At 33.8% G+C, this 20763-nt stretch overlaps 2 protein-coding genes across 3 annotated transcripts; both read left to right on the top strand.

Moving 5' to 3' along the window:
• The first annotated feature begins 9427 nt into the window (after positions 1-9427).
• Positions 9428-11205, top strand: LOC110816277 (uncharacterized). Its single transcript, XM_022044410.2, has one exon. The coding sequence runs from the start codon at positions 9835-9837 to the stop codon at positions 10807-10809; it is 975 nt and encodes a 324-aa protein (XP_021900102.2). The 5' UTR covers positions 9428-9834; the 3' UTR covers positions 10810-11205.
• Positions 11206-14554: 3349 nt separating this feature from the next.
• LOC110816285 (uncharacterized) lies at positions 14555-17231 on the top strand. Of its 2 annotated transcripts, none has more exons than XM_022044420.2 (3): positions 14555-14678; positions 16488-16662; positions 16796-17231. In XM_022044420.2, exons 2-3 carry the CDS (start codon positions 16492-16494, stop codon positions 16865-16867), a joined length of 243 nt encoding a protein of 80 aa, XP_021900112.1. In that variant the 5' UTR covers positions 14555-14678; positions 16488-16491; the 3' UTR covers positions 16868-17231. The 2 variants fall into 2 exon arrangements, with proteins under 2 accessions (XP_021900112.1, XP_021900118.1); XM_022044426.2 differs by having other exon boundaries at positions 14605-14666.
• Positions 17232-20763: the final 3532 nt, after the last annotated feature.

Here is a 20763-nt window from a genome sequence, read left to right as displayed (position 1 = left end):
AAGTAAACGTTAGCCAAAAAGGGTTTCCTGAATTCAAAATTTTGGGCTTCTTCCAACTACCAAAGAAAAATATGAATTTTTTGGAGCGCAATTTATTTCTAATATCACTTTCTGCTCTTCTAAATATTAGATTAATTAGTTTCGATAATCGAAATAATAATATAAATTTATAATTAAAAAAAAGTAACTAAAAAATATCTTAATTTAAAATTTAATTTTGATAGTTTTTTTTTTTAAATTTTACATTTAAATTTAATTTTAACGAAATAAATAGATATATGTTCTCAAATAATTTAAATTCACATCTTAATTGTAAATCATGTTATCCTCACTGAAAATATTTACTTGTTGAATTCAGCAAAAATATGCCACCAATCATGTCTTAAATATAAATATAATATAATTTACTCACCTTACTATATATATCAAATCGTAATTTATTATTAACAATTAATAGTTAACACGGTAGTGGATTAATAATTATAAATTGATAAAAAATTACTATTAAAAATTTATCAAAAAATATTCCATAATTATTTTAAAATAATTAAATTCCATAAAATAATCATATATTTATATAAAAATATAAATTAAAAAAGAGAATATTAAAAAGGGAAAAGAAGGCCAGCAAGCTAGATTTGCGTGGGAGTCAGGTGTACTCTTTGGCTCTTTCCTCTATTCCAATCACATTACAAGGATGAACCGCGTGGCTGATGGAATCACCGCATTTTATTTTATTCCTTTTTTAAAAAATAAAAAATAAAAATTTTACACTTATATTTTTAAATATATTAAAAATATTTAAATAAGATAATATAAAATCACATTTTATTAATAACTATGGATATCATTTTTTTATCTAAAATAAACTCGATTCACATATATATATATATATATATATATATTTTTTTTTTTGCCAAATCATGGATTTGGGTGAATGAAGATTAGGTTAAGGTGAAAATATATAGACAAATTTATATAAACATAATTTTATGATTTTTAATAATCTACAAATTTAATATAATTTATAAAATAACAAATTTTCATGGCTATGAAAACTATGTGTGAGTTTACATTTTTATAAAGACATATCAGGTTCGAATATAATGAAATATACTTTGTGTAATAGTCGGACCCGAAAATTAGTCTGAGATAATTTTATGACTTATAGAATATATATAATAATTTTTTAAAAAAAATTTATTTTAATTTGATTGAATTTTTGAAAAAAAATAAATTAAGAATAAAATTGAAAACAATTTTAGAAAGAATGTGTGAAAATTTGAGTACGGATGTGTTTTTGAAAGAAAAATTAAAAATAGGGATCAAAGTATAAATAAAAAAAATTTGGTCACGTAATACTGCCCAATCAGCAGTCTTAACGAACCAAAGCGTGCCGTGTGGCCAGGCGAGCTGATGTCGGTGTCACGCGGGGAGGCCACGTTGGCAATCCGTGTGCCCCGCGATCGAATGGTTCAGGATCGATCCCGCGCGTATGGATGATCTGGATCCGTTTCCACATTCGGTGCGATCGATCCGATTTTTTTTTTGTAATTATTTGAATTTGATTTTATTTAATATAATTTTATGAAAATAAAAATAAAAATAATGATAAAATTGGGTAAAAATATTATTTGAATTTAATTGAAATTGATTTTGGGAAAAATGGGTGAAAATTTGGATTCTGGGGGTGTTTTTGAAAAAAAAAATCAGAAACCGGGGTCAAAACGCAATTTAAAAAAGTTGTGCCATGTCAGCAGCCACGTCAGCGGCCCGGTCAGCAACCCCGGCCAACCAGGACGCGCCGCGTGGCAAGAAAACGCTGACCAGGGGACGAGCCACGTGGGCGATCCGCGTGCGCGCGATCGGACGACCCATATCCGTTCCCGCGCGCACGGACGGCCCAGATTCACGCGCACGGACGGCTCAGATTCAATCAGGCACGGACGTCCCAGATTGCATCGCGATGGACGGCCCAAATTTAATCCCAATTAAATCGCGATCGAACGGTTCAGATTTAATCTTGATGGACGGTTGAGATTAAAAGGCAAAGGGTATAAATAATCTCACCCACACCTAACCACAAAAACCCTAGCCGCCAGTGCCTCGCCGGAGAAGAAGAACCAGACGCTGGAGGAGCTGGCCGCCGCCACCCGCCGCCGCACCGGAGAAGTTTCCGACCGCCGATCGAGGTAAATTTTCTCCTCCTTGCTCGTTTTTCGATGCTGAGTCCGCCTATGGCCAAACCAGAACCAAACCACCGACCAAACGGCCGAAAAATCCAGCCGAACCCCAGCGGCGGGGTCGCGCCCCTCCTCGATTTTTGCCTCCGATGAGGCCCTTCCCGGCCTCCGTTCGATGCAAATTTTATACCACTGTGATCACCGTTCTTTTCTCTACAGGTTGATCGGAACCAAACATCAAAACACGACTCACGCCGGAGGAGCCGCCGCACCCGAGAGCACCGCCGCCGGTAAGTTTCAATTTTTCGTAATTTTTTGGCCCACCGAGGGCCCTAGGGTTATTTTATCGCAGGGACCGATGCAAGTGTGGCCGAATTCAGCCGAAAACGGCCAACCCGAGGCAAATCACCGCCGCAAGCGGCGGCGCCGTCGCCAGAGCACGGCGGAGCCGCCGTGCCGGAATTGCGATATTGGGCGAAAGGGGCCCTAGGTCTGATTTGGAATTTTTTGGGACATGTGCAGGTACCGGTAATGCGTTTCAGTTTCCCGAAAAAAAAAATTCAGGGAAATTAGGGACAGCTCATAGGTGCACTGTAGAGTCGAATTCAGACCCCGAAACAGGTAAGGATCCCTCACCCTATTTTCTATCACGGTATTAAAGCTTAATAAGTAATTAAACTGTATTTTGAGACTTTATAGATGTATAATTGATTGAGGTTGCCAATGGAGCCCGAGTCTGATACAGTGTTGGTCTGTTGTTGTTTGATCTAATTTTCAGTATTAAATGTAGTATGATGTTTGATGTAATTATGTTATGGTCTCGTATGCATGAATCATGGTTTCTTTTATTATGGTTTGTATTATGGTGAACCCGATACTGTGTTGTCTTGTTTGGTGTCAATTATTGGTTTATATGTTGTGTATGATTGGATTATTGAGATTAAGGAAAAAGGCAAAAAGGTTATGTGAATTGATAAGTGGAAAATGTGGACAGCCTGACTAGATATCCTGGGAGATGGTGGACGGACCGGATCCGTAGGGAACCTTAACGGGAACGTGGTCTCTCATACTGGACGGGGTATGGAGACCTTATGTATTTTGGTACCCATACCGGACGGGGTATGGGGATGGCCCGTTTCACCCTCATACCAGACGGGATATTGAGGTTCATGATTTTGGCGTCCATACCGGACGGGGTATGGGGACGGTCCTGGAATCAGGTTGTAATGTTAATGGTTCACGGGTAGCGGGGACCCCCTATGGATCCCCATGGATACTAGTAGGCTGGTAAAAGAGAAAAATATGTTGTTTAATGATTGAAATGCAAAGGCATGGTAAGTGTTATGTTATAAAGTTTATATGATTTCATGATTATGATAATGTTATTGCTTTCATATGTTGTTTTCATGAATTTTACCGAGATAAGTGGACAGTAAAGGTTTTTATGTTAATAAACGAGTTTGTTATAAATTATGCTCCATTGGTCATTTTTGTTTTCTATCCACTTTTACTTCCGTGGCGGTGAGATAGTGTGATGTCTTTACTGGGCTGGTGTAGCTCATTCCTTATTTAACAATTTCAGATCATGAAGACATTGTTTCCGAGTCCGTTCCGCAAGAAGACGGTGAAGGGGACGCTTAAAGACTCCATAGCTATATTTATAGTTCTTATTTCGAGTATCTCTTTTAGTTAGTTTGTTCTTTCATGTTTTGAGTACGTTTAGATTATTGTGTAAGAGATGTTAATCAAAATTTTTATTACGCTTCCGCATTTAACATTTTTAATACATATATTTCATTTAAATTTCCGGGGCCGTTACATATCAGGTTCAAATATAATGAAACATACTTTGTGTAACAGTCGGACCCAAAAATTAGTATGAGATAATTTTATGACTTATGGAATATATATAATAATTAAAAAAATTATTTTATTTTAATTTGATTGATTTTTTGAGAGAAAATAAATAAAGAATAAAATTGAAAACAATTTTGAAAAAAAATGTGTGAAAATTTGAATACAGATGTGTTTTTGAAAGAAAAATTAAAAATAAGGGTCAAAGTATAAATAAAGACAGTTTGGCCACAAAGTACTGCCCAATCAGCAGTCTCGACGAACCGGAGCATGCTCCGTGGCCAGGTGAGCTGATGTCGGTGTCACGCGGCGAGGCCACGTTTCCAATCCGTGTGCCCCGCGATCAGACGGTTCAGGATCGATCCCACACGTGTGGATGATGTGGATCCGTTTCCACTTTCGGTGCGATCGGTCGGTCGAGATTAATCGCGATCAACGATTCAGATCCATTTTCTTATTAGGTGTAATCGAACGAATGAGATCGATCACAATGGATGGTCTAGATTTACGCGGGATGAGTATAAATATTTTACATCACACCGAACCTGAACCCTAGCCGCCAGCCCCCTCACCGGAGAAGAATGACCAGACGCTGGAGAAAAAAGCCAACCGTCTACCGCCGCTGCACCAGAGCCATCTTCGACCGCTAAAAAAGGTAAAAAAAATTCCTAATCGCTCGGAATTCGATTTCGAGCACTCCTGTAGCCATATCGGAGCAAAACGAATGGCAGATGAGCCAAAAATCGAAGATAAAGCCCGGCGGGGTTGCCGCGGCCCAAAACCCACAACCTCCTCTGATGAACCACTTTCTGGTCCCCGTTTCGTGCGATTTTTCAACCGTTGTTTTTCACCATTCTGTTTTCTACAGGTTGACCTGTAATACTCGGATCCGAAATTTGACCCGGGATTAATTTTAAAAGTTTAAAAAATGCATAAAAATATAATTTTTAAAATTTTAAATTTTGTTTAATGTAAAATTAGAAAAAAAAAAATAAGTTGATGATGAAATTGAAAATAATTTTGTAAAAAATTGGAGAAAATTTGGGCTCGGATGATATATTTGAAAGAAAAATCGGAAACTCGGAGTTAAAACACAATTAAAGAAAATTGCACCACGTAGAACCACCTACTCAGTAGCCCCGACAAACCGAAGACTGTCGCGTGGCAAGGCAAACTGGCTCGGTGTCATGCAGGAGGCCACTCTGGCAATCCGTATGCCCGCGATCAGACAACTCGGATGCGTTCCTGCGCGCATGGACGATCCGAATCTGTTCCCTCCTCAAGCACAATTAGATGGTCATGATTAAACGTGATGAACTGTTTAGATTTATTTTCTCTTTAAACGCGATCGTACCGTCGAGATCAAATCGTGATGAACGATTCAGATTTATTTTTTTTAAACGCGATCGGACTGTTGATATCAAATGCAATGAATGGCCAATATTTAAGAAAAATGGGTATAAATATCTCGCATCATATCGAACCTAAATCCTAGTCGCCAGCCTCCCACCGGAGAAGAAGAACCAGTTTTCGAAGAAGGGAGCTGACCGCCGCCCACCGCCATACTGGAGCCACCTCTGACTGCCATAAATGGTAAAAATTCTCCTGTCTACTCGAAATTTGATTCCAAACACCCGGATGACCAAATTAGAGTAAAAGAAACAGCAAATGAGCAAGAAACTGCTAGTAAAGCCCGGCGCTGCCGCTGCAGGCAAAACTCAAATTCGCCTCCGATGAGCCCATTCTCGTTTTTCTTTCCTGCGATTTTTCCACTATTGTGTTCACCATTCTGTTTTCTACAGGTTAACTGAATAAAAATGTTCAGCCGTGAATGTGAGTCAGCGGAGCCACTGCACCGAAAAATCCTGCCACTGGTAAGTTTTTATTTTTTGACTTTTTCGGCCAACTGAGACCCGTTAATGTGTTTTCTCGTAGAAATGAGTGTAAAACTGACCGAAATCGACCGAAAATGGTCAAGCTGAGGCAAACCACCGCTGCGGGCGGCAGTGCCGTCGCCGGAACATGGCGGTGCTGCCATGATGGAATTCCAAAAATGGCAAAAAAACTTTTTAACACTGATTTTGGATTTTTTGAGATATTTTTAGGTATGTGAAGTGTGTTTTAATCTCCGCATAAAAATTCAAAAAATTCGGAGACCGCCATTAGGTGCAACTGAAAGTTCGATATTTCGGACACCGATTCGGATAAGAGTCCCCCACCTTATTTCCTGTTATATAATTCAAGTTTAATTATCACTAATATGGTACTTTGCGTGATTTATAAAATTTTGATAATTAATTACAAGTTGCTAAGGGAACTAGAAATGGATATTTATTATTATTTGTCATGTTTAACCGATTTTTTTATTTTACAGCTTTAAATGCATGATAATATATTAGAATTGGTAAGATAATTCAGTTGTATTTTTTTGATGCATGTATTTTTTATCTTGTATAATTTATGATTGAATTGTGAAATTGAAAATTAAATGTAAACAAAAAATTAATTAGTTAAGTGAATGAATAAGTGGTAGCCTTATTGGATATTCTGATAGATGATAAACGGATCGGGTACATAGGGAACCCTACTGTGAATGTCGCCTCATACCGGATGAAGTATCGAGGATTGGTATTTTTGGCGCTCATATCGGACGAGGTATATGCACCACCTGTTTCGCCCTTATACCGGACGAAGTATTGAGGGATAGTATTTTTAAGGCTCATACCGGATAAGTCTTGGGGACAGCTGGTTAGATAATAAGGTTGGATGTTGGTTCATGCTAGTGGAACATCTCTATAGATCCCTATGGATACCAGTAAGCAAATAAAAAAAGAAAGTTGTTATTCTTACTTACGTAAATATGAAATTATGATGTTGTTGAACTATTGTTTCTATAGATCAGTTTTAAAAATCTTGCAACGGTAAACATACAATAAATGGTTTTACTTATGGTAAATGAATTTACTTAAATTAAGAGCTCAATTGATTATTTTTATAATTTTTACCAACTTTTAGTTTCTATATCGGTGCGTAATGTGATATTCTTACTGAGCTATTGTAGCTCACCCATTCATTAACTATTTCAGATCAAGAGGATCAAGATCAAGATCCAGATCCCGATCAACAAAGGAGTTGTGAATAGTTCACTACCTGAACTCCTTGAAAAGCTAGTGAAGGTCGTCATAGGATGCTCAGTTATTTAGTTTTCGTTTATTTCTTTGATTTTCGTTTGTTCTTTTAGAAAGAACATTCTCGTAGCCCTATTGGGTATTTTAAACTATTGTGTAAAGAATGTAAACCCTAATTCTATTATTTCGCTTCCACATTCAATTTACGATTTTATTTCTTTTTAAGTTCGCAAGCCGTTACATGACCGAAGGAGTAGTCCTATTCGCGAAGGAGAACCGGCGGAGCCGCCACACCCGGAAACCCCATCGCCATTAGGTTTCAATTTTTTGATTTTTTTTTTGCCAACTAAGGCTCCATAACGTGTTTTTTTGTAGGGATATGTGTAAAGTTGGCCGAGGCAAACCGCTGCAGCAGGCAGCAGTGGCGTCGCTGGAGCACAGCGGTGCCGCCGTGCCAGAATATCAAAATTGGTCGGAATAGAATTTTAACACCGATTTTAAATTTTTTAGGTATTTTTTTGGTGCGTTGAGCGTATTTAATCTCTGCATGAAAATTCAGAAAATCTGGAGACCATCAAGAGACACGGTAGAAAGTACGGTGTTTCGGACATCGATTTGGGTAAAAATCTCTCACCCTATTCCCTGTTATGAAACTTAATAATCAATAATATGATATTTCGTAAAATTTAAAATTTTTTAAAAATAATTATAGGCTACTAATAGAGTTGGAATCGGTTAGTTATTTATTTATTATGTTTAATTAACTATTTACTTGTACAATATTAAATACATGATAATATATTAAAATAGTTAAATGATTCATTCATGTTTTCTTGATGCATACATGGCTTGTTTTGCATTATTTACAGTTGATTTGTGAAATGTGAAATTAATATACAAATGAAAAATTATTTGATTATGTGAATTAATAAATTGTTGTCTTATTAGATATCTTAGGAGATTTTGGATGGACTGGGTACACAAAGAACCCTACCATAAATGTTACCTCATACCGGATGGAGTATCGAGATATTATATTTTTAGCACTCATATCGGATAGTGTATGAAGACGGACCGATTCACCCTCATACTGGACGGAATATCGAGGGATGACATTTTTGGCGCTCATACCAAACGGGATATGGGTACGGCCGGTTAATTGACAAGTTTAGCTATTGGGTTTATGCGAACACCAGTAAACAGATAAAAAAGAAAATTGTTGTTCTCGCTCACTTATATAAGAAATCATAATGTTATTTGAGTTATTGTCTTTATAGATCGATTTTGAAAATCTCGTACCTGTAAGTATGCAATAAATAATTTTTTTATGATAAATGAACTTACTTATATTAAAAGCTCCATTCGTCATTTTTTTCACTAACATTCAGTTTCCGTATGGTGAATAGTGTGATATTTTTATTGGGTTAGTGTACCTCATCCCTATTAACCATTTCAGATTAAGAAAATCAAAATTCAGATTATAACAAGTAGGAGGGCTATGAGTAAGTATTTCCCCAAATCCTATGAAGAACTAGTGGAGGTTAACATTCCTACAACATTCATTTACTATTTTTATATGTTTATTTCGTTTTTTGTTATGAACTACTATGAAAGGGGCATTTTTGCAGCCCTATTGAATATTTTAATTTACGTGTAAGTAATGTAAATCTTAACGTTATTATATGCTTTCATATATTCAATTCAAATTTATTTTACCTAAGTTTTTGAGACTTTACATTTTGAACTTGTTATCGATTTTGTTCTTATCTCCATCTTTTATCTCAAATATATAAATTTATTTCATATATTTCAAAATTTTTATTTTTAAAAAGTTGAGTGATTTTTTAGGCATATAGTAAATTTTAATTCACGAAATATAAATTGTTTAAAAAATTTTAATTTCAATGTGAAGAATAATACAATAAATATTATTAATTAAATCAAACATACTTTTACAAATTGCAAACCCATGCGAGTTGCCCTCCAGCTACAACACGCAGACGTCACCTTTTGAAGCCAAGATTTGTCCACACCCCGTATTAGTTCTGTTTTTTCATTTTTAATTCTTTAAACATTATAAGTGCTCTGAACTCTGATATCTCGAGTCTGTTTTTTTTTTTAAAAAAATAAATTATTAAAAAAACTAATTTTTCCTTCAATATTTAAATTTGAACTAATTTTTTCGCTTTATATTTAGTTTCTTTTTTCAATTCTATTTTTTTTAAAAAAATTAAGCAACTCAGATTTTAAATTTCGGCAATTGTAATTTAAAAAAAGGTACTTCAATGTTAAGTTTTGTATTTTTTTTGTTTGTATAAAATTTCCCAACAAAATAAAATACCAATATTCCTCATAGCGTGTGTCTTAGGCAAAAATTTTATATATAAATTGCTCGTATATGCTGGTTTAAGGAATCTTTAGCCTCTGTCACTGTGAATCTCAATTGCAGAGAAAGATGAGTTTTTGAAGCAAATCAGAAAATGGGTCTCCTCTGGAACGTGAAATCTTCTCTGGGTTTTTCTTTCTCTCTTAGTTTCTCTAATTTTCATGGTTAAGAAAACTGGGAGAATCTTGAGGAAAAAATTTCTCTCTTTTCTTTGTTGAGCTTTTCTAGGCAAGTTTTCTTCAGGGCATGTAGTGAGATTTTTCAGGGTTAAGAGAAATTAAAAATGAGATCTTTTAATGGATTAGGGTTTGGTTTGAGTATGGTTTTTGGTTGTCTCCTCCTAGCTTTTGTTGCAGAGCTATATTATCTCCTGTGGTGGAAGAAGAAAAGAAGAATGATAAACACAGAGATTGAAGATGAATACAACAGCTATACAAAAGAACTAGTTCATCTTCTCTGCTGGAAAAAATCATCTTCTTGGCAAACGAGCACAACCAACAACAACATCAATGGCGGAAATAACAACAGTAATCAGGAACTTTTGATGAACCCAGATGGGAACTGCCATGAACGAGACCTTGAGTTGGGTTCAAGCAAAGACTTTTTGCTAAAAGCATTTGGGGAAGAAGGTGTGGAGGCAGAGCTCATGAGACTTCATAACCTCGCTGGCCCGCCAAGGTTCCTGTTCACAATCAAGGAGGAGACGAATGAGGATTTAGAATCTGATGATGGGAAATCCAGAGGTGAAAGGTCAACCACCAGAAGCTTGAGTGACCTAGTGATGGCGGTTGATTCTCCTTTCCTTACCCCTCTAGCTTCTCCTCACTTAAAGTCTCCACCTTTGAACAGTTTAGATACTTTTCATCTCCATGGATTGTTCAATCCGCTCTTTGAATCGTCTGGAGATGGAGATAGTTTCAGTAGGTTTAGATCATCACCTCCTCCAAAGTTTAAGTTCTTGAGAGATGCAGAGGAGAAGCTGCTGAGAAGATTAGCGGAGGAAGCGGAGAAGAAGAGGTCTAGTAATGGAGGTAGGTTAGTTCAAGACTCTGGTAATAAAGCTTCGAATGATTCAACAATGGCGGTGGAAGAAATGGATGGTTCTTTTCTGAAATTCATTGTGAAAAATAACAGAGAAAAAGATCACAATCGTCATCAAAACTTACCACAGTTTCCTTCATGTTCTTCACAGGTACTGCCATTGGCTTCTTCACCTACAACTTTCAGACCATTAAACCAGAAACCCTCTGTGCATTAGTTTTTTTTTTTTTTTTTTTTTTTTTTTTTTTTGTGTCTGTAGGCTTAAAACTGAACTGTTTTTTCTTTTATTCTTTTTAATCTGTCAAATTTTCAGGTCGATTTACTTGTGTATGAAATTCAAAGCCTTTGAATTCTTCTTCTTCTTCTCTGTTGATTTTGTTTGGGTCGTCTGTAAATTTCATGGTTTAATTCTAATCCTCTTAACATGTGTGCTACACTGTGGAAATGAGTTCTCTGGAAATTTTCCTGGGAAAGTGATAGAATCTGTAAACAGTAGATAAAATGTTGTTGAATTCAAGGTGGGTTGATCTCTTTTCGGTCTATGCCATTTCAGGATTCCTCCACCCCCAAAAAAAAAAAAAAAAGTAATTTACAGTTTTACCCATTTGGTTCATCCTTACCGCCTCTTCAATTTTGTCATTTTCTTTTTCTGTAATAATTTTTGATACTAACTTCTGAGCTAAAAATTATCAATCTTTTTAAATTAATATCGGTAAATCCATTTTAAAGATTTTTTAAAGAAAAAAAATTTAATTTCCGTATATAAAAAATTGATGGGAAAGTACTAAAAGTAATAATATTTGATACTAATTATAATTATTACTTAAAAATGATTTCATCACTTTAATATTACAAAAGAAATACTATTTTTCCCCTAATAATTAATAAACTAAATTAGTTCACAGCCAATTTTATTTTTTTTTTTGGGCTGACTAAAATTAAACATAGAGCTAAAATTGTTGCCAAATTTTAGAGGCAAGTTTTCAGTGTCAAAATCAGAAATGTATGCGTATAGAATTAAGTCTCTAATACTTTTCTTAATGAACGAAACATAGAATAGACACATAACGTGCGCCGGGTTATAAGCCATACACAGAGACAATGGTATACAGCTAATTGTGTGTAAATAAGTCTAGTATTATTATTATTTTTTATTTCTTTAAATTAAAATATGAAACTTTATGCTGGCAGTGGGGAACTTTCTTGTTTTCAAATTAGGTCCAAATTGCAATAATATTTTGGCTTATTGTTTGTCACTAGACGAAAATTGTAGGAATGGCAAAAGAGTGAGTTAGGAGACTAGTTTTATTAAATTTGAACACGAATCGGAACGAATTTGGATTTTTTTTTTTAATTTTTTGAGATTGTAGTCGAATTTTATAAATTATTGGATCATATTTAATTCAATTATAAGATTGTAGATGTTTAGTTCGTAAAATAGTACAAATTTTTTATTCTTAAAAGAAGAAATTAACCCGTATGAAATTTTATATAAGATGGTCTATAATTATTACAATATAGTTCGTATTTTTTTTTTATGAGACGTAGAGTTTTAAAATTAATAAATAATTGTGATTTTAATTAAAAAAAATGTTGCTGTTATCACGCGAACTCGACCGAAAGTTTGCCCTTACCTTCAAGTTTCAACTTTCAATCTCCAATTAATTTCAAATTTTGAATTCTCAGAGAAAAAAAAGTTCGAATTATGTAAAAATAGAAAGTTAGTAGTAATGGGCTTGTAACGTATACCCAAATTCAAAATTGGAAAACGACATAAAATCAATTTTAACTTGCGACAATATTTTGAAAATGACAATTTCCACAAAATAATAACATAATTTTATTAATCCATAAATTAAGTGATTTTTTTTTAATAAAATAATATAATAAATTTAGCGAACAAAAATATAATTTAGCATTTGATGGCGAACATGGCTCCATGTGAGGCCCGTGGCCCACAATCGAGGTTAGTTTGGTTGGTGCCAAACGTGGTTTAATATTTCCTTGTTTGTTTTCATATTTTATTTATTTATTTATTTTATTTTTTATTTTTTTAACTATCTATTACCGTTGCAATTTCAAATACACGAAATTTGGGGCCCACCATTTTGTGGAAAATAGACAGCGTTTGGTTGGCTAAAATTTGATTGTTATCGCTATAAATCCACTGAACCTAATTTACTTAGTGCTTTTTTTTTTTTTTTTTTTTTTTTGGGGGGGGGGGGGGGGGGGGATTAATCATAAGAAATAAGTAATTTTTTTTTTAATTATAAAATTAATATTTGAGTTTGAAATTCTATATTTTATTTGGAATTGGGTAGGAATTTGAAGGTCAATTAACCAAACTAATTACTCTGAATTAAGTTGGATATAGCTGGAGCTGGATTTGTTGAAAGCATAATCATAAATTTTGTTTGAAAATGTTATCATTCAACAATTTAATCAATAATTAATTAAAATAATTATCTATTTATGGCGTAAATTAAACATATATATATATATATTCACGTGAAATAAAATAAAATAAAATATAATTTGATATTTGATTGACGTTTGGAGGACGGAATATTAATACCACTTGTTCTATATCATGTCTTTTGTTTATATATACACATCCAAACATTTCGATACACAAATCTCGAACTACTACAAAGACAAAGTAGTTTTGTTTTGTTTTTATTTTATTTTTTAGTGCTTAAAATCATCTTCTTTTTTTTTTTTTAAATAAATAATTTTGGTTCGAAAAAAATCATGTAAATTAATTTACCCACATATTTAGTGAATGAAATAATATAAAAATATCCATCAGTTTTCAAACGAAGCAAGAAAGTAAAAATTTTAAAATATTTAATTTTTAAATTATTAAATATATAAAACTCAAATTTAAATTATTAACTCAAAATATATATATTATATCATTATAACAAAAATTTGGATTTTAAGAATAAAAAAAAAAAATAATAATAATCTCTCTCTCTCTCTCTCTATATATATATATATATGAGGTTTAACTTGTTAAATAATATACGATTTAAATTAATAAAAAATAAATACTAAATTTACTTAATATATATACATAGTTAATAAAATGTAAATAGTAAAAATAGGAGGAGGACCGCTTGGGTTGGCTGCCAATGATTACGAAGGGAACACAAGTATGATGATGTCATGGGGTTTTAAACCCAAGTGCGTGCATGAGTTTATTTTTCCTGTCTATGTACAATTTTATTTTTGTCTCCTTGTTTTTTTGTTTTTTTTAATAATATTTTATTTATTACGTATTTATTGCGAGAGTTGAATATCTGCATTGGATTCTTTCTTTCTGCTTTCGTACGCTTAAAAAGGAAAAATATTGAAATATTATGCATAAATTTACACAATCTGAAGTAATTTGCAGGGTTCCACTTGTGTAACAATTTATTGCTGTGAAATTTAATCAGTGTAGGACCAAAAAAATTACTTACAGATCTTCCATTCTTTGTATGGAAAGGTAGGAAATCGAAGTAATGGGTTTATCTTATTTCAGTGTTAATTAATATATGTATACTATAATTCTAGTGCTAAGTGAGAAGCAATCTTTTGTAAATAAATTTTGATTACATATTGTATTTTAAAATTATATTTTTAATTAACTGTAATTAAATATTATATATTATTGCATTAAATTATTATAATATTATTCATATTTATATTATCACATTAATTTTATTTTAATATATTTAAAATTATTTTTTATTTTAAAAAGAAATAATATTTTTATATATTATTATATTAAATATAAAATTATTTTAAAAATAAAGTGTCAATTCTCGATATTATATTGATTGGCACGGCAGTGGGTTGGTGGGATTCAGGGCTTTTCGGGCCCACATTTTTCTTAGACTATTTGTTTATTAGATGGGCTCAGTTTAGCCCAATCAGTCTCGGGCCTTACACCGAAATCTCAGGAAAGGAACAAGATCCGACCCGACTCCATATGAGAAAAATACCAGAAACTTGTTAATACAGTGACTTGCAAAGCTGAAAGCCTCAAAGCCCTAGAGCTTGCGGGAGTTCCCTTCTTCAATTCTCGAGGTCGGTTCTCCGGTAAGGTCCCTCGCTTCTACTTAGAATCGTTGATTTCTTATTGTTCAACTGGAGCTGTTGAAACATTTTCTTTTTGATATTTTAATTTCAATTTCAAATTAAAGTTCACTTGTCGATTAAATTTTGATAAGGTGAATCGAAATAGCGAACGGGAACTTCAGAATTTGATGTAAATTTTGATTCACATACTCACGCGTATATATCCCTCTCCATTGCTTTATGCCCTCACTCACTAACTCACTCCCTCTCTCGGTATCTCCCTTAGCCGCCAATGCTCATTGCTTAATTGTTTTCCTGTACATTTGCGCGCCCACAAACTACAGATATACGTGCATTTATATAATTTACTTGAAGATTAAGTTTGGATAAGTCTCAGTTGGGTGTTTGTATTTGCCTTGATGGGTATTATCCCTTTTGGTCATTGAATAATTTTGTTGATCTTCTATTTCTCGTTAATGAATATTCAAGATTTTCTCTTCATTGCTCCTAATCTGCTACTGACGGCTTTACCGGATGAGTAACTTTGAGTACATTATATCTGGGTTTTGCTGTAGTAAAATGGGTGAATGCTTTGTGTTTAAATAACATGTTTCTTCTTTGTTACCATCAGACCTCTTCTTTTGATTTGTTTTATTTTTATTTTTTCTTTCAAAGATATCTGTTTAAGATTGTCTTATTAAGGGAATTCAATAGATCTTAACTTTAATCCAGTACAGTGACGAAACTTGTATTAATGAACTCGGCATATGATAGGCAATAAATAGTTCATCTTCTAAGAAAGAAGCCTTTCTTTGTCTTTCTAGTTCCAGTGGTTCCATTTTACCCCATCTGGAATGCACAACATAACTAATGTTCTTATAAAGGGGTTATATTAAGCGGGTTTATGGGTAATTGTTGATATGTTATGTATTCCTTTCATCTCTTATGTTCTCAAAGTTATGATGTTAAAAATATCGAGGTTATTTATTTCAGTAACTAAATAACAAGGTTTTTTTTCTTTTTTTGGAGGAATTTTGATAGATATGGCTCGGCAAAAGGGCTTAAATCATAATATTTTTCTTTATTTTAATATTTTATTGTATAACAAATAATAGTGTGATTAGAATATAAATCTATTAATCCTTATTTTCTGCTATATATGCATTATATTTATTTTCTTGTTTTTTTAAAGTAAAGCTTATAGGAAAGAGACTTCGAATTATTTACTATTGATACTAGAATGTCTTTTACTAATAGTTCAAGGAATTTTGAATAGAGTAATTATATATATATGAATAAGACAATTAGAAAAAGAGTCACCTTAGAACTTCTAATTGAAATATGAACACACTAGGTTAGGTTACCAAAGAACTGTTAATGTGGCAATATAAAAACTGGAAAATTTATTTTTCTAAGTTGGTGTTCAAACTTAAGTCTTTCTTTAAGATATGGAAAGGAAAGTTTTTTTCTTGAAGGAACAATAAAATATTTATTATTTGGTATTGCATAGATAATAAAAACTAAGATTTTGTTTTTAAGTTTGAAATACATTTCCCAAATTGTAAGCAAAATCTTATCAATGTGGAATTTGAGTCCGTCAAACATTTCCAGTTAAGTGCAGCAACCATGTTAATATCCTGCTCATCTTGAATGCTTATCAGGTTGTTCACATGATACATTGTCATTTTATTCTTTGGTTGGTAGTTGATCACGAACAAAATTGTGGTGCTTTCCTCAGTTCCTAAGCAGATGTGTTTATATACTAGTTGATAATCTTTATATGCTTACTTTAGTCTGGTTGAAGTTTTCAATGTGTGGTTTGAATTGCAGAATAATGGGGAAAAAATCTGGTAGCCTATACATAAACCCGAAGAAATTTGGCGCATTTGCAAAACCTTGCATGAAAGAAATGATGTCATTTCTCAACTGCTTGTCCTTAAACCAGATAAATGATGACAAATGTGCCAGGCAAAAGGAGCTTTTGGGTGCCTGTATGGATGCCCAGGTAATTTTGATTTCCGGTTCTTTTTTCCCCTTCTATGTTCCCCCCGCATGATGTAGTTTAACAGATATTCTACTCATCGAGCCAGCATCTCTTGCAATGTGACGTGAGTATTAATGCTGAATATTTTTTGCAGAATAACAAAAACCGAAAAGCATGGGGCAGCATAAATTACCACTTGCAGAGGCTTAACAAAACAAGGAAGTAGTTCGGATTTCACAAGAAGGATGTATGTTACATAGTCACTCTTCTACTTCATCACTTTGCAGGTTTAGTAGGGGATAGAAGTGGTATGCATATTAAATGAGAGAACGATTATTTGTCATTATCCTGTTGGATATGCCAATTTTACTGATGGAAAAATTTTGGATGTTTTGTTTGAGCAATGCCATTGTATCTCAGCATTTTATAATGATCAATACACATCTAATTAGGGGACAAACTTTTTCGTTTATTTTTATTTTTGGATTCGTGGGAACAATCGAGGTGGAAGTTATTTCATTTGACAAAAATTTTAGGTCACATAAACTTGGACTATATGAATAATAATGTCATGCAGCATCTTAGTTACATTTGCCAGTTCTTTTATCTGTTGATCATTCTGCAAAAAATGAGCCGAAGTTATATAATTGGTGCCCTTGATATAACTTTAGTGCTTGTACTTCATGAATTCATGGGCTAGTTATGATGATTCCTGTGTGCCTCAGCCTATGAATAATTACCTGGGGGATTCCTTATTGCCATAGTTAATGGATGTTGATGATTTTAGTTTCTTTACTCTTAAAGATGGTTTAATGATGAAACATGTGATATTTGTTACATAATTATATTGTTTGTATTGATAGTGTCTTGGGATTGACAGTTGCACTATATTCAATATGACTATGATATAGCATTAGAAGCATGTTCACTTCTTGTATATACACATATTTGGCTGAGATGGATCCAAAAATTGGTACTTCTGTAACGTGTGGATTTAATATTGTTCCGATCCATCTTTTTAATGCTTTTTTCTCATGATCATGCTAGCTAATATGGTACGTTTAATTATATGGTAATATGATTATATGATAAATTTAAGTAGTCCCCATCTGATTAATTATATACACAAAACTTAACTGACATAAGTTACCCGCTTGTTTCACTTACTATATTTTTAATCCATTTTGATGAAATAAATATTGCCCACATATATAAATATATACATATATACTAATGTTTGATGAAATATGAAAAGCTCCGAAACCTTAAATGAAAATGAATTTATAAAATAAATGCAAAAACGATTAATAGAGTTAAAATTTTCATTTTTTATACAATAATTTAAAATGTGTAATAAGGTTACGAGAATATTCATTTTGAAAGATAAACGGTAGTTAAAGAAATGAAATGAAAAAACGAATACAAAAGTACCATAAGACAATATTTACTGGTACTTGAAAGGAGTTCGATGTTGAACTACTAACAACTCACTTGCTAATTGGGATCTGGATTCTGATAATTTTGATATGAAATGGTTAATAAAGTAGTGAACTATATTAGTCCATTAAGAATATCACACTAATCACTGATACGGAAAACTAAAAATTAGTAAAAATAAAAAAACAACTAATAGAGCATTTGCTTTATTTAAATATATTTAAATTTAAAAATGTTTGTTTGATACTTACCGTAATGAATTTTTAAAAAATAACCTATGAAAACGTATAGCTATACCATTTTTCACTTTCACGCATAAAAAAACAAAAGATAATAACTTTCAGTTCTTACTTGCTTATTAGTACCTTTATGGGTCCATAAGGATCTCCTCCATACTCGTGAATATAATATTCAATTTTACAATTAACCGGCCGTCTCCATATCCCGTCCGGTAATAGAAGCCAAACATTTCGTCGCCTTAATACCTCGTTTAGTATAAAGGTGAATCATATCTCCCAAACCTTTCTGGTAAGAGACTTTCCAACCCCGTCCGACTGAGGTAACGTTCATGGTAGGGTCCCCTATGTACCGGACTCGTTCGCACTTTTCCTTAGTAACCAACAAGTCTTTCACATACAAATTTTCATCAACCAACAACGCATACCAATATCTCATATCATATTTACAGATCAATTAAACTACATTAATGCTGACAATATATAATCAAAATAATCAGATAAGTCGATAAGACTATTGAAACTATAAATTAAGAACATGTACTATAAAAAAATAAAGAAAGTAGGACAGTACAAAAAAATAAACAGAAAATCAAGATAATTGTGAATTAACCGGTTCCGGCTTCACTAGTGACTTGTATAGGGTGAGGGATCTTTACCCGAAGATTCTTTCTTCAGCTAACCTGCATAGAAAAGGATGATAAATGCAATGATCGAAAAATCGTGTGAAACGGGAAGCGAAAAGAGGCTCATCAGAGGTATTTTGGGATTTTGGCCACGGCGGCTTGGCCGAGCTTTGCCCACGATTTTCAGCTCACCCGCCATCCCTCTTGCTCTGATTTGGCCACAAAGGTGCTCAGAATCGAATTTCAAGAGGGTATGGAAAATTTTTACTTTTTTTTGCAGCCGATAGTGGCTACGGTGTGATGGTGATCGGCAGTCGGCCTCCTTATCCACCGTCTGGTTCTTCTTCTCTAGCGGAGGCTGGCGGTTAGGGTTTGAGTTTTTTTATGATGCGAAATATTTATACCCATCCCGCGTTGATCTGGACCATCCATCGCAATCGATCTTGTTCGTTCGATCGCGCATAAGGAGAAAATGAATATAAACCGTTCATCACGTTGATCTCGATCGTCCGATCGCGCTTAAGAAAAAAACGAATCCGGACCGTCCATGCATGTGGGATTGATCCAAGGTCGTCCAATCGTGAGGCACACAGATCATCTGTGTGGCCTCCCGTATGGCACCGACGTCAACGTGCCTTGCCACGCGGCGTGCTCCAGTTCGTCAAGGTTGCTAACTGGGTGATCCTACGTGGCTGAACTTTCTCTTTTTGCACCTTAACCCTCTATTTTTAATTTTTCTTTCAAAACACCTCCTGAACCAAATTTTTACTCATTTTTTCCAAAATTATTTTCAATCTCGTCCCTAATTTATTTTTTCTCAAAATTTTTCTTAAATAAAAATAAAATAAAATAATTAATTATTTTAAATTAATAATATAATAATAAAAAATTATCTCGGGTCATTTTTTAGGCTTGGGCATTACAACTCTCCCCTCTTAAGAAAATTTGATCTCTCAAATTGGTCACTCTGTCACTCAGTCTAATAGCTGGGGGTAGTAGGCCCTGAAGTTTGATTCTAGTTCCCAAGTGGTCTTTTCCTACGTATGGTTCTGCCATAGGACTTTGACGAATGAAATATCTTGGTTGCAGAGTACTCTACTCTTCCAGTCTATAATGTTTAATGGTACTTCCTCATAAGATAGATTCTCTTAGAGTAAAAAAAGCTCGTGGGACAAGATGTATGAGGGGTTCGGGTTATACTTGCGTAGCATAGATATGGAACACATTATGAACTATGGATAACTTTGGAAGTAATGTCAGTTTATAGACGATCGTACCAATCTGGTCTAAGATCTCAAATGGCCTGATGAACTAGGGATTTAATTTTTCTCTTTTGCTAAACCTACTGATCCCTTTGAAAGGAGTGACCTTAAGAAACATTAGGTCACCTTTCTCAAATTCCAAATCCCTCATCCGAGTGTCTGCGTAACTTTTCTGTCTGCTATGAGCTGTCTGAATATTCTTTTTGATCTTAACTATCTTAGCTGTAGTCTCCTTCACAAGATCTAGGTTGGATAATTTTCTATCACCATCCTCTTCTGAATAGATCGGTGATCTGCATGAGTGACCATACAATACCTCATACGGGGCCATGCTGATGCTTGCTTAGTATTTGTTATTGTAGGCAAACTCTATCAAAGGTAGGTTATCATCCCAATGGCTTCCAAAGTTTATAACACAAGCTCGGAGCATATCCTCCAGTATGCGAATCGTCCTCTCTAATTGTCCATCAGTTTGAGGGTGCAATATGGTACTAAGGGACAATTTCGTTTCCATGACTTGCTGTAAACTAGACCAAAATCGAGAAGTGAATCTGAGGTCCC

The sequence above is a fragment of the Carica papaya genome, chromosome 2, assembly GCF_054855325.1.
Source record: "Carica papaya isolate Zhongbai chromosome 2, ASM5485532v1, whole genome shotgun sequence".
NCBI classification, from domain to species: domain Eukaryota; kingdom Viridiplantae; phylum Streptophyta; class Magnoliopsida; order Brassicales; family Caricaceae; genus Carica; species Carica papaya.
This window is presented reverse-complemented; position numbering and strand designations above follow the sequence as displayed.